Consider the following 14,961-nt stretch of genomic DNA (forward strand, 5'->3'; position numbering starts at 1 on the left):
TTTCTTTAGTATATAAAAATAATAGGAAATTAACACCATATCATAATCTGGAAAATGACTCAAAATAGTCTGAATAATAGATTTCCAGAAATTTATGGTCAGCCCAAATAGTTATTACAATTCTGTCTATTTAGAAGTTCTTTGCAAAATCTGCTGAGAAAATCAGAGACAAAAGAATCATACCCATGACCTGGCATTTCTGCTCTATAAAACTGGCTCTAGCCCTAGAACATTCTACAGTAAGCACTCTCAGCCATCAAGGAGGAAAAGCAAATGTGCTGCCCCCTTGTTTTTACTGGACTGTAAAATGGTTATTAGAAAGATTTTAGTTCAGAAAGGAAAGACAAAAGACAGCATTGTGAAACTAGTTCACAGAATTATTTTTGTAAATAATCCCAAAGACAAATTCTTTGTCAACATTTCCCCCAAATAACAATAACAACAACAAACCCCCAAATCCTCACAGTATCTGATTTAATTCACAAGGTGAAACAAAGGTTAATGATAACTATTCAGATAATTATTGAGCAGAACAAAGAACAAATGGTTATCAGTAAATTAGTTAGTGGGAATATTTCACTCTGTACCAGGCTTTCCTCAGCTCTGCGGTTACAAACTCACAACAGGAAGGTCTGGAGGAGAAAGCTGAGGTAGGACAAAGTCTAGGACAACAGTGTGTTTGTTTTGCCCCAAGAGAAGCTCTGACCCAAGGAGCCTTGCAAGAAACTTTTCAGCCAACAGCAAGCTTGAGCCAGAGAGGACCTGACTCAGAGGAGTCCTGAAACTAGCCTGTCCCCTGAGCACTGAGCCTGAGAGCACAGCCCCTCAACCCCTTCAGATAACACATGGTTTGCATTTGCATATGGACATCTGGAGAAGACAGGTGAGGTCTAACTCCTGAGATGCTTGGGTGGATAGGAAGAAGGCATATTGCCTTACACATTACTGACCTGCTGTGGAGGGTGGAGTTGGAGATGATGGGGATGTGAGAGGAGAGCTGGCCCCAGATCCTGCTAAGAAAAAGAGAGAAATCCTCATGGGGACCAAAGACACACATTTGAAACTTGGCATGAGCAGAAACTCAGCATTGTTTGAGGATGTGTAATTAGCCCAGCATGTGACAAGGGACAGAAAATTTAGAAATGTACCCAGTGGTGACAGGCTTTCCCTCCAGTGCAGGGTGTATTTCCTCCACCAGGTCACTGAGGCTCATGGACCAATGGGGAAATGGTTGCTATATGCACTGGTTGCAGTATTTCTCTCTGAACCAATCCGATCCTTGGGTAATGACAAATGACTGTGGTGACAGCAGTCTGGCGGAGTCTCACACAAAGGAAGCAAGTACACCTTGGAGCATTCACACACATACCCTTCTCTCCTTCCCTTCCTCACTCTTCATTCATGCCCTGTAGCCTACTCAACAATTATTTTGTCTTAGCCTCCCAAGTACTGGGAGCCCAGGCATACACTACCACATCAGACTCCTTTTCTGACACAGGGTCTTTCTATGTAGCTCTGGCTGTCCTGGAATGTAGACCTCTGGTTCCCCAGTGCTGGGATTAAAGGTGTGTACCACTACACCAACTCAGGCTTTACTCAAATTCATCCATTTATATTTGAGGCAGTCTCACTAAGTAGCCCAAATTAGCCTCAACCTCCAGGACAGTGTAATTACAGGCAGTGTGTGACTACACCCAGCTCAGTTCTCCTGTGTGCCTCTCAGTATTTCCTCTACGGTAGGCAAACATCTTCCTATTATGAACTGACCAAGGAAAATAAGGCATGACCTGTTGAAGATCAACTTTACCAGCAGGTACACTCAGTTAAAGAGGCTCAGTCCTGAGTCTGTGGATTTTCTAGACGTTTTCTTACATGAAATTCAGTAAACACCCTCATTTAGGGTAAAAACCATAAGCAAAATCCCAAATCCCTGTAGCTGGAAAATTATCCCGTCAGCCCAACAAGGAAGTAGCCCTCACAGCAGAAGCCTCTTGTTTGGAATAGGAAAGCACAGCCCTGTGGAAAGGACAGCTAGAGCTCCTTCACCTGGAGCTACCTAAAGGGAGGGCTGTTGTCTTCCAGCACTGAAAAGCCACCACGAGCTCCAAGGTTAGGTCTCCAGCTATCACTCCACTAATGACTCAGAGGATGTGTTGGTGTCCCATGAACACATTGGAGATGGGTCCTAGATAAACCACACCTTGCATTCTTCACAGTACTTCCTCAGCTTTGTATAATAGGATTGATCTGCTGAAAAGGGAAGAGGTAAAACTCAACAAGGCTGCTTTCCTACTGTTTGTAGCACTAACAGATCTTAAAGATAGAAAACTGAACTTGTGATTCTAGTTGGGTTGGTAACTGATCTACACATTTCCACCAATAACCAGTACTTGGCTTTCCTAAACTCCTAAAGTGTCTTGGATATGATTTTTGTTTTTATTTATTTGGTTTTTCAAAACAGGGTTTCCTCTGTGTAGTGCTGGCTGTCCTAGAACTCACTCTGTAGACAAGGCTGGCTTCAAACCTGAATATCCGCCTGCCTCTGCCTCTCACGTGCTGGGATTAAAGGCGTGTGCCACCACTGCCTGGCTATGATTTTTGTTTCTTAGACAGGTTTCAAATTAGATTGGCTTCAAACTTATTATGTAGCTGAGGATAACCCTGAACTCCTGATCCTCCTGTTTCCACCTCCTAAGTGCTAGGATTACAAGCATGTGTCACCACACCTAGTTTATTGTGTTAGGGGATTGAAAGCAGGATCTTGTGTATGCTAGGTAACCATTCTGTCAACTAAGGTACATCATTAGCCCTCTCAGAATTCTTTGGTGTCCACTCTGGCTGAATGTGAAAGAGAGCAGGCACAATCTTGGGAAGGGGGTAGGTTTCTCTGATTTATAAAGAACTAGCTACTTAGAGTCACTAGTATATAGACATGCTGGTTGGAGACATGCATCTCCCCCTACCAATGAAAACCCAACCTATAGCTATGGAACAAACAGATTTCCAAATATGAAATTACATGCCACTCATAGCAGCTTCCATTCCCAAGTATATGTTGGTCCTTAATGGGACCTCCTCTTTTCCTTCTCCCTGTGCCTAACTCAAGGCTAGGATTCTGTGGTAGATGTCATGATTCTCATCTTATTTCTTCCTTTCTTTTTTTAGGGGGGGAGTCTTTTTTTTTTTTTTTTTCCCGAGACAGGGTTTCTCTGTGTAGCTTTGGAGGCTGTCCTAGATCTCACTCTGTAGACCAGGCTGGCCTCAAACTCAGAGAGATCCGCCTGGCTCTGCCTCCTGAGTGCTGGGATTAAAGGCGTGCAGCACGACCACCCGGCGCATTCCAATCTTTCAATTTCCAGCTCTACCCACATCTCTGGCATTCTCCAGATGCCTTCATATAGCCTTCAAGGTACATCTCAGTTCTCCTGCATACCTCACAGTATCTCCTCTAGTATAAGCAGACATTTCTTATCTGAATTGACCAAGGAAAATGAGGCATAACCTGTGATTGATCCATCCATCCATCCATCCATCCATCCATCCATCCATCCATCCATTCAGTCTCACTACAGTGTCCAGGCTGATCTCCAATTCATGGCCTCAAATAATCTGTCTCAGTCTCCTGAGTAGCTGGGACCACATGTACGCACAAGCTCATGCCCAGCCCTTTCACTTCTAAAGACTTCTGCTTCATCACCTGTCCCTCCTCGCTCTGGGTTAAGGAAGAGATGAATGGGCTTCCTCCACACCTGACACTGACAGTGGGGCTTTCAAGGCTCACTCTTGGCCCCTAGCTTCTCAATCACTCTCTTCTTTGCATATTCAGCTCCTCCCTTTCTTATGGGTCCTCAATTTTCCCTTCCCATGCCTTATTCCCCAAGGGCTGAAACTGCCTGGGTTACTGAAAACTCCCTTCTCTTTTTCCAACCACATGAGCTCCAGAGCAGAAGGCAAGATTTAGGCTAATTTCCATGTACACAGAAGGGCCTATTTCTCTTCCGCATCAAATGCTCCGTGTCTTTGAATGACTGAGTCTAGCTATCAGTGGAGAGGTGGGAGTATGATTGTTGTCACAATTTTCACTGGAGACAGAGTTCTAATCTCTGCGCTCATCATTGCATTGCTCAGTCAAATCTCCACAGCACCTACAGAGTCTTGACTGGCATCTCTGCATGGTGGGCTCCAGCCACCCAGACCAGTTAGTTACCTGAGTTAGTGGAGTTGTGCTTTGCTGGCTGCTCCTCGCTGTTTTCAACAGCAGATCGTTTTGATTTCTTTAAAAATAAAGGAATAGTATGTGGTAAGCAAAGAAAAGGCACACTTTAGCTGAGAGTTAAAAAATATTCTAGATAAACAGTTTAGCCAGCTACAGAGAATGGTTTATTTGACTTCCTAACCCAATGCAGCGAAGAAGCCACGTGCCAAAGGGGAAAATAAAATCAAGAATGCTGGCATAACTACCCAAGTCCACCATTTCCTCCAATTTATGCCATAATGGGCCTAGCAAACCAGGAAACTACATGGTCCATTATGCTTCTGTGTATGCGTGCATGCGTGCGTGCGTGCGTGCATGCATGCATGCATGCATGCATGTGTTTTAAGCTCCAAACTAGTGATCTGGGATATAGCACAAAATGTGTCATTAAAATGTGCACCATTAGCTTTAGAATTTTCTTCACATGCAGTCAAAAACTTAAAAAGAGAGCACAAGAACAGACAACTGGCTTACCTTTCGAGCTAGGATCTTTCTCCTCTTCCTTTCTTCCTCAGACCCATGGTGTGACTGAGCTCTCGTTAGTCTTCGATGTTGGTGAATCTTTAAGAGACCATGTCCCCACAAGTGTAAGCAAATTCTACCTACAGCAGGAGCCTAATGAGACTTGTACTGTTAACATAAACAGGTCTTTCTTAGCCTGCTGTCTTGTGGTTCAAGTCAAGATCTATGCGAGCAGGGTATGCTAAGTGATGATAATTCTTCTCACTTTCCCATTCCTTTCTACCATCTCTCTCTACAGAAAAATGAGTGCTGCCAACCACTCCACCTAGTAAAACCCAATCATGAAGGTTCATCACTCCTGTGCATGTGCTGTTCCTCACAGACTGAGGGCTAGACTGTGAGATATTCTGGTTGAGAGCAACTATGCACAAAGTGTTAAAGTGAATGGTCAAAAGCCAATCACTGTGACTCTCATGGCAGGGAACAGGGACACTAATAGTGAAGGACTACAGCCAGCTTACCTGCTTCTGTTCTTCAACGAGTCTCTTTTCTATACATTCTTTGGCAATTCTCAATGCCTCTTTTAATTTTGTGGGAATCTGAAAGGAAAAGCAGTACATGAGCTACTGATTGAAGTGTTTGGTGTCCCTGACTCCTGAACACACTCCACAGCAGCCATTATTATATGGGAAGTCCTCTAGAACAAAACCAGTTAAAACCACACACTCCATCTACACCCCCTACACTCACCTTTACAGCACTTTTGGGCAATCAATACATAAAATTAAAACATAAACAAACTGTTTCAAGTTATTCAAGAATTGCCAAAGCAATCTCAAAGAAGAACAAGGCATCAAAACCTATTACATGATCTCACAAAACTGTTTCAAACTAATTATTATACAGCTAATAGATCAGAATGAGAGGTTCCAGAAACACACCCACGTGTGCACAGCCAAATGGCCTTCCACAGAAGTGTTAAACATACACAATGAAGAAAGAACGATTGCTTCAAAAGAGTGTTGGTAAAAGTTAAATATCTAGCCGGGCGGTGGTGGCACACGCCTTTAATCCCAGCACTCAGGAGGCAGAGCCAGGCGGATCTCTGTGAGTTCAAGGCCAGCCTGGGCTACCAAGTGAGCTCCAGGAAAGGCGCAAAGCTACACAGAGAAACCCTGTCTCGAAAAACAAACAAACAAACAAAAAAAAAAAAAAAAAGTTAAATATCTACATAAAAAGTAGTAAAATTAGATTACTATCGTAAGTCATATTTGAAAATTAATTCAACATGGGTGCAAGACCTAATTGTCTTAAAGCACAGGGAAGGGTCATTGTGGCACTGGATTTGTCAATATTTTCTTTCTTTCTTTCTTTCTTTCTTTCTTTCTTTCTTTCTTTCTTTCTTTCTTTCTTTCTTTCTTTCTTTCTTAATCTCTCCTCTCTCTCTCTCTCTCTCTCTTTCTTTCTTCTTTCTTTTTTTTGTTTGGTTTTTCAAGACAGGGCTTGTCTATGTAGCCCAGGATGTCATAGAACTTGCTCTGCAGAGCAGGCTGGCCTCAAACTCAGAGATCTGTCTGCCACTGCCTCCCGAGTGCTGGGATTTAAAGGTGTGTGCCACCACTGTCAGGCTAATATTTTCTTTTTATTTAAAAAGTTAATTTACATATTAACCTGTCTATCTTTTGGGGGGGATGGCATCTCCCTGAGTTGTTTGGACTAGCCTTGAACTCTAGCACAAGCAAACTTGAATGCACTTGGGATCCTCCTGCTGCAGCTCCCTGGGCTGCTATGTTTGCAACCACCCATCTCCAGGACTGGCTCTTTCTCTTAAGGGAGGGTCTTACTGTATGGCCCAGGCTAGCCTGGCACTTTCTGTAGCCCAGCCTGGTCTTGAACTAATGATCCTCTTGCCTCAGAGATTACAGGCACAGACCATCATACCCAGCTGGAAATGATTTCTTGGATATGATACTAAAAACACAGGCAATGGAAGAAAACAATGAATAACTTGGACTCATCAAAATTAAAACTTTGTTCAACAAAGGACATCACCAATAATGAAATTTAAAATATTTAATACTTATCTTAAAGGACTTAATATCAAAAGATATAAAAGAATGTCTGCAAATGAACAACAAAAACATGGAACCCAATTTAAAAATTGGAAAAGGGGGTAGGGGGCTGAAGAGATGGTTCAGAGGTTAAGGGCACTGGCTACTCTTCCAGAGGTCCTAAATTCAGTTCCTGGCAACCACATGGTGGCTCACAACCATCTATAATGAGATCTGGTGCTCTCTTCTGGCAGAACACTGTATACATAATGAGAGAGACAGAGAAAGAGACAGAGAGACAGAGACAGACAGAGAGACAGAGAGAGACAGAGAGAGATAAAAAATGGGTAAAGGGTTTTAATAGAAATTTCTTCATGAAAAATATACAAATGATAAAAACATCTGCATTATCAAATTGTCTTTTCACCATCTAAAAAAGATGTTCAACACTGAAGAAATACAAATCAAATTCACACTAAGATATCATATTCCTTCATAGCCATTATGATGAACACTATCAAAAAAACAAATTAAGAAATTAAGTCTAGCCAGGAGGTGGTGGTGCACGCCTTTAATCCCAGCACTCAGGAGGCAGAAGCAGGCGGATCTCTGCGAGTTCAAGGCCAGCCTGGGCTACAGAGTGAGTTCCAGGAAAAGCGCAAAGTTACACAGAGAAACCTTGTTTTGAAAAACCAAAAAAAAAAAAAAAAAAAAGAAAAGAAAGAAAGAAATTGAGTCTGGCATGGTGGTACATGTCTTTAATCCCAGCACTTGAGAAGCCAAGGCAGGAGAATTTGAGCTCCATGCTAGCCTGGACTATAGCAAGTTTCTGGCCAAATTGAGCTACAAAGTAAGACCTTGTTGCAAAAGACAAGCAAATATCAATAATAATAAGGAATTATAACCAGTTAGGCTTAAGAGAAGGGTCAGTGGATAAGAGTACCTACTGTTCTTACAAAGGATCTGAGTGTGGTTCCCAGCACCTTCATGACGGCTCGTGATCATTCATCTAAACCTCAGTTCCAGGGATTCTAATGCCCTCTCCTGGCCTCTGTAGGCACCAGACATGTGTGTAGTACACAGACAAATATGCAAGTAAAATACTCATACATGTAAAAAAGAATAACAAGTCTTGGCAGGGATGTGGAGAAACCGGAACCTTATGTACTGTTAGTATGATGATATAGTCACTGTAGAAGCCAATATGGAGATTCCTAAAACAAAATTAAAAACAAAAACAACTGAAGAGCCACGAGAGGTGGAGAGCCAGGGGTGCTGCTACTTCCCATGCTGCAGTGCACAGGCCAACCCCAGTGCAGAGAACGGCCCGGCCCCAACAGCAAATGGTTAGTTACTAGCACAGCAGCCACAGAGCAGTGCAAGGCCCGGCCCTGGCTTTTCAGTCCCAGGGCCCATGACTGTCCTATCACACTGCTGCTTCTCTTGAGACTTCTTTCCAGATTTTTTTTTTTTTTTAAGATTCAGATGTTTGGGTTTATATTCTCTTCCAGATCCCACTATTCTGTTGATATTAGCCTAAATAATAATTACTTTCCACATTATTACAATGCCTTTATACATTTTACTTTTATTAGATAACATTTTTAAATATATACACTATAGCTAGGCATGGTGGTGTATGCCTATAACCCAGCATTGGGGAGGCAGGCACAAGAGGATTGCTGCAAGTTCCAGGTCATCCAAGTCTGTTAAAAAAAACAAAAACAAAAACAACAAATCCTAAAATCAAAACAACCCCATGCATTATAAATGACCAAAATAGTAACTACTAATAGGCTATTTAGATTGTTTCATAATTTTTCATATTATGAATATTTTTGTTGTTTTTAAAAAATTAATTTCAAAGCCAATTTACTTATGTCACAAATCCAAAATTTATACAATTTGCTTTACCTTAAACTGTGGCTTTTCAGAAGTTGTTAGTAAAACATCACTGAATAATCTGTAAAAAAAGAAACAAATGAGTAAGTCCTGGGTTTAATCCCAGTAACACGGAAAAAAAGAAAAAAAAAAAAACTCCCTTAAACCAGGCGCAGTCTCGGATCGGGTAAGAGCAGCTCAGGACATCTCAGTCCCTGAGCCAGCCCAGCCTAGCACTAAGTTTGTTAGCCAAGGCAAAGGTATTTACACATCACTTGCTGTGCCCTCAGAGGTGCTGTTAGGGAAGGGACCAGGTCAGTTATACTTGACACTATGAACAGTATAATATTTGCAAAAAATCTTTGGTAAACACCAGTTTACAAATATTGCAAATAATATATTTAATAGATGTTTCTAAACAGAACTATTTATTTTTCTTGCCTTAGAAATGGTAATCTATTCTACAAATTGGTACATTTTGAATTGTCATGATTGGAATCTAAGAGAAAAAATAATTTTCTTTTGTTTCATATGCTTCATTCTAAAGCAGCAGCTTCTGGATTGTATCCGTTCTTTCTTCAAAGGTGTGTTATTAGAAACAGCAGCAGGAAGAACCCTGAACTGCTCTGGTTAGAAGGCTTGCTTGGGTAGTGTCCAAGTGGTTAAGTGATCTTAATGTGAGAATTCTTTTACAAAGACAGAAATTTACCCCATGCAGAAGTGACAGTTGCCTTTTCAGGGTCCTTTTTGAGTCTTGGCCCTCCCCTGCCACTCATCCACTGACTTCCAGGCCTCACATCTCCACTAAACAGTCACACCTCTTCAGCTGTTCTTTTCGAAGCTGAAGCCCATAGGGTGGAAAGTTTTAGAAGAAGACAAAACATTTGCTTGATGCTGGAATTGGGGACAGGCAAAGTGCCCTAGGGGAGAGAACCCCAGTACAAACTCAAGTACATCAGCCTCACACTGCTCCTAACCAAATGCACTTTGACTTAGGAGTCTATGTGAAAAATGTAGCTTTCAAAGTGGATCTATCTTTTCACATGTACATTGTTATTAGTGGCTGTTGGTTTGGAAACAGATGCTACAGTGTCTGCTCATCAGCCAGGCCTATAGGAGGCTTCTCTAACCACATAGGAAGAAGGAACTAAGGACCTGAAGTTAGTCATAGCCTCTACCTTCACTTTGTCCTCCACCTTGTTGTTGTTACTACTTTCTGAATACCTTTGCTATACAACAAGCTGGTACAGACAAAGCAGGCAGAGCTAGGGAAACTTCTCAACACATTGAGGAAGCTTGCCCAAGTCCTCCTGGGATAAGGAATGAAGCTGAGATCCATTCACAAGTTTGTCTGACTTCAGTTACAGCACCCTTAGCCTCTCCATGAAGGAACAGCACCTAAGGAACAGCACTCTGAAACCCTCACAACTCTGTTGACAGGAGGTCTTCTGAGTACAAGACCCTTAGCACAAGGTTTGGTACATGCTAGCAGTTTAATAGCAAAAGCACAGGAGCCCAATAACACCCAATTCCTTGTGGAGGGCAGGCCCACCAAGGCCTGACAGATGTCAACTACACACAGCTAGGGGCCAGCTGGTAGCTGGCGCAGGATTAACAGAGAGGGGTGCTGGAGAGGGCCCTCCTTCTATATTTCCTAAATTAGGAGACACACACACACACACACACACACACACACACACACACACACACACACACAAATGCTAATGGTTATGGAACACATGTGGACTAAGCAGAGAGGACACAAGGCAAGGTCATGGTATCATGCCATACGAGACTCAGGGTAAGCCGGTCACTGCAGGGACCACCACTGTGTCTTTATCATGGTACTGGGCTCTGGGCACAGCGGTCCAAGATTCAGCACAGTTATCAAGATTACAACCAATGCACATGATTGACTTACGGCATCTGTAAAAGCCGGGAGACGGTAGGCATGCCATTTTTACAGGCTTCACAAGACAGCGTAGACTCCAACACGGCCACTTGAAATGAACAGATACACATTTTAGTTCCACAGAACACTCTCTCGAGGATCCACTTGCTGAGGAAAAGTTTGACATCTCTTTGTAACAACTGTCTGCAGGCTGATCAGGACAGTGTCAAAAACTCTTCACATACAGACAGATGGCATATGTGGAGGGATGGGAAATGCTGGCATTTTCAATGACTCAAAAGAAATGCCTCAGAAACCACATGCTCACAGAAAGCTAAGTATACTCAAAGATAAATGCAGGGAAGCATCAAGATTGTATTCATACAATTGTTCTTTTTAGAGAGAAGCAAAATTCTGAACTTGAAAGATTTTGTTGCTTGTTTGCTTTTAATGGAAACCAGCACACAAAGTGCCAGCTGCTGACCCTGCATCATCCAACACCATGCTATAAGCGAGTGACTAGAGTCTCCTACTCACAGGTTCAAACTCAGCAAGAAAAAGTCGCAGGATCTGTTCTCTTGAACTGCCTCATTTGGCACAGTGAAACTTGATGGATTGATTTACGTATGCCAAACAGAGCATTCCAAAAGCTACCTTGGGCCCTCTTTCTTCCAGCCTTGAGCTCTGAGTTGTCCATTCAGAAGATGGGAGGGTGAGTCTGAGATGAGTTTACATCAGTCCTAATGCCTCATCTGTCCTTCGGTTCTCCTTAGTCTCCTTAGGTAAGGCTGTGGGTCAACAGCTCCTTTACCACACTTACATGAGAATCTGGAGGCTTGGCTGGGATGGCTAGGCCCTTATTTTCTAGGCCACAGCTCTCAAGTTCCTTCCAACTCCCACTCTAGCTGGGTGGGACTCTGACACTTGACTAGCTCCTCAAGTCTGACTTCAAGTTGCCTGACTTATGATTCTGATTAAATCCCAAGCTGGCCATAGTTCTCTTTCCATCCTCCTGCTTCCAGAATTATAATGCAGTTTACAGAAGTTTCGCCAAAGGCTTCAGACACCTGAACAGACAGACAAGCCATCTGAATGTTCACTGATGTGTGCTCTGTCTGTGGAGGATGACAACTTCCTTTGGATCTTTCTTGGACTTTGGAAAGAGGTTAAGTAGCTCTGCAAACTACCAGGTCCCAGCAGACCCCACTCCCAAGCTCTATACTGACCCACAGCCATGGATGGTGCAGGAGGAAAGTAGTCAACAGGCACGGAGTCTGGAGGTCGTCCATAAGTCATTTCATACAGTAAGTGGCCAAAGCAGTGGACATCTACACTTTCTAGTGTCTGGGGAAGAAAAAGCAGTGTCATGTCCAACCTTCAGTCATTGGCCTCACTTCTCCTGCCCAGACTTCCACTGAGAAACAAGGCTCAGGGGCAGCCCCATTCCCAATGAAACCCCAAAGTCTTTTTCAAAGGCTCACAAGGCATTATTCTGATTTAACCAATAGGTCATTTTCTCCCCCTCACCTCCCCCACCCTACACCCCAGAGCTGAGGACTGAACCCAGGGCCTTGTGCTTACTAGGCAAGCGCTCTACCACTGAGCTAAATCCCCAAACCCGGTCATTTTCAATCAATGATTCTATTCACTTCCTTGTCTCACCCACCATTTCATCTTTGCCTCTTAAAGATCCAGCAACGCTCCATGAGAGAAATGGGAACAAGGTACACTCTAACTGTATTTTTCACTGCATAGTGCCTAGGGTGATCTGTACCTAAACACAGACCTGTCATGACTGTCACAACTTACATTGATTTTCCTGAATTGTGTGACGTAGGATCGGTAGAAGGAAGGAAGACCCAATAAGGAATTTTCAAGATCTAGCAGTCGGCAAGTGTTGCCATCCATCATCACATTAGCTGCATGAAGATGGCCATAAGGGAATCCTTTGTCATGGAGAAACTTTAGTACCTATTAAAAAATGTGCACATTGAATTGTTCCCAATTCATGTCTATATAACATAGGTTAAATTCATGTTTTAAATATTTGTGGGGGTGCTGGATGGCGGTGGTGCACACCTTTAATCCCAGCACTCGGGAGGCAGAGGCAGATGGATCTTTTGAGTTCGAGGTCAGCCTGGGCTACAGAGTGAGTTCCAGGAAAGGCTCCAGAGCTATACAGAGAAACCCTGTCTCAGGATGGTGGGGGGGGGGGGCACTTTTTTTTTTTTTTCAAGACAAGGTTTGTCTGTGTATCCCTGGTTGTTTTGTAACTCCAGCTCTGGGGCAGAAGGGAAAGACAAGTAGATCCCTGGCGCTTATTGGTCAACTAGCCTCGGTAATTGGTGAATTCCAGGTTCAGTGAGAAACTCTATCTCAAAAAAATGAGGTGGACAATAACGGGAAGATACCTGCTGTTGACCTCTGGCCTCCACATGTGTGTGCATAGACAAGTGTACCCTTACACCAAAACACGTATGTATATATCTACTTACCTATTTATCTATACATACATATACACACACACACATATATATAACATGGGAATAGCATTATGCTTAAATCTCTTGATGGGTATGCGCAATCTCAGAAGCCTAGAGGATATTATGTAGAGAGGATGACATGGCCAAAGTTGGCACTATTTTCTCCCTATCTCCATTTCTCTCTTAGCCTTGAGAATTACTTTGTACCTTTCGACACTAAACATACTATCCTGATGAGCTATATAGCCATCCAGTCCAAAAAAGCCTTTACAGTTCTATAAAGAAGACATATGGGGCCAGGGATGGTGGTACATGCCTTTAATTCTAGCATGCAGAGGCATATAGAACCCTGAGTTCAAAGTCAGCCTGTTCTACACAATGCACTCAAGGACAGCCAGAGCTATACTTTTTCTCAGGAAAAAAAAAAAAGAAAGAAAAGAAAGAAAAAAGAAACAAAAAAATCTTGGGTCAACCAGATGTTCAATCTGTAGAACTCAAGTGAAGGTGGAAACAGGGAACCTACTTTACAACGTTGTCCTCCGACCTTATGTCACACATAGCATGGCTTACATGCCCACACTTGGAAAATAGTAATGAAGTTTAAAAAAAAAAAATTGGTATAGAGATAAAGGTAAGATCCACATAGTAAAGTTCTTAAAAGGTCAGACACCAAATTCCAATAGCCAAACTTTTGGAATTTTATAGATCTAAATTATTGCCACCTTCATTTCAAATATTTGCTTACTGGGGAAAAATATAGCAATGCTATTAAGTTATAGATAAACAAGACAATGTCTCTGTTTTTGGATAGTGTCTGAGAACTTTCCCCGAAGAAAACTGTTATTCTAGGGGCTGCAGAAATGAGTGGCTCAGCAATTAAGATCACTCGTTGTTCTTTCAAAGACAAAAGTTCAGCTCTTCATAACCCTGTTGGGTACCTTACAATCACCTGTAACTCCAGCATCAGGGGATGACACCCTCTTCAGGCTTCTACAAAGGCTTCCACACATGTGGCAGACATACACACACAAATAAAATAAATCTTTTAAAAAACTGTAATTCTGGATGAAATATGAGTGCAACAAAATCAAATACCTCTTACCTCTAATATCTGCCGTCCATATGTTTTTATTTGCTGGAGTTCAAGGCCCTGGATTTTCTTAGGGCTGCAGTACTTCTTTAGGAAGGGGTCCTTTGGCTTTGCCTTTAGAAAGGAACCAAGAACACATAAAGTCACAGAGGAGCCAATTTCTACCTTGGGGCTTCCTGAAAAGGTAAGACTTCATGGAGACTAAGGTGCCAGGGGCCCCAGCACACAGGACGTGGCCTTTGTTGTTGTACTAATCCAATAGTCTGTAGGCTGATCTGGGCTCTGTTTCTTCTGTATCCAAGGGACTACAGACTTGGTCTCACCCTAGGCAATTCCCAAAGTCTTGCCTACTGTTAGAATTCTCCAGGACTGCTTTGTTAAATGAAAATACAAGCTTTAAAACTTAACTAGCCAGGCAGTGGTGGTGCACGCCTTTACTCCCAGCACTCGGGAGGCAGAGGCAGGCAGATCTTTGTGAGCTCGAGGCCAGCCTGTTCTACAGAGCGAGATCCATGACAGATGCAAAGCTACACAGAGAAACCCTGTCTTGGAAAAAAAAAAAAAAAAAAACCTTAACAACTAAGCAGCCTACCATGTGACAGATGTCTATCTTCCCTCATGGGGAAACAAAGACTCTTTAGTCAAACTAGGTAGTTTTTTAAAATCAGATTTAAATTTTTGTCTGCTTGTTTTAATTTTTTTGATGTAGGGTCTCACTATGTAACCAAATGTAGACTAAAACTTGCAATCCTGCCCTAGCCTACGAGAACTGGGATTTCAGGGTGTACCACCATGCTCTGCTTAAAATTTAAAAATGAAAATAAAATTAATGAGGCCTTGGGGAAGAG

General features: G+C 42.6%; 1 protein-coding gene across 14 annotated transcripts in view; it reads right to left on the reverse strand.

Annotated features, from left to right (window-relative positions):
* Positions 1 to 14,961, reverse strand: part of Pxk (PX domain containing serine/threonine kinase like) — an 82,471-nt gene that overhangs the window by 12,676 nt on the left and 54,834 nt on the right. For 8 of the 14 annotated variants that reach the window (XM_076544558.1, XM_076544552.1, XM_076544556.1 and 5 more), the window contains 9 exons: positions 14,126 to 14,227; positions 12,350 to 12,511; positions 11,767 to 11,884; positions 10,571 to 10,649; positions 8,683 to 8,731; positions 5,239 to 5,316; positions 4,730 to 4,816; positions 4,208 to 4,274; positions 951 to 1,013 (listed from right to left, as the gene is read on the reverse strand). In XM_076544558.1, the coding sequence (XP_076400673.1) occupies positions 951 to 1,013; positions 4,208 to 4,274; positions 4,730 to 4,816; positions 5,239 to 5,316; positions 8,683 to 8,731; positions 10,571 to 10,649; positions 11,767 to 11,884; positions 12,350 to 12,511; positions 14,126 to 14,227 (805 nt within the window). The remainder of the gene's footprint in view (positions 1 to 950; positions 1,014 to 4,207; positions 4,275 to 4,729; positions 4,817 to 5,238; positions 5,317 to 8,682; positions 8,732 to 10,570; positions 10,650 to 11,766; positions 11,885 to 12,349; positions 12,512 to 14,125; positions 14,228 to 14,961) is intronic. The other 6 variants (XM_076544553.1, XM_076544559.1, XM_076544563.1 and 3 more) reach the window with 1 other exon arrangement.

Source organism: Peromyscus maniculatus, chromosome 9, assembly GCF_049852395.1.
Source record: "Peromyscus maniculatus bairdii isolate BWxNUB_F1_BW_parent chromosome 9, HU_Pman_BW_mat_3.1, whole genome shotgun sequence".
Taxonomy (NCBI): Eukaryota; Metazoa; Chordata; class Mammalia; order Rodentia; family Cricetidae; genus Peromyscus; species Peromyscus maniculatus.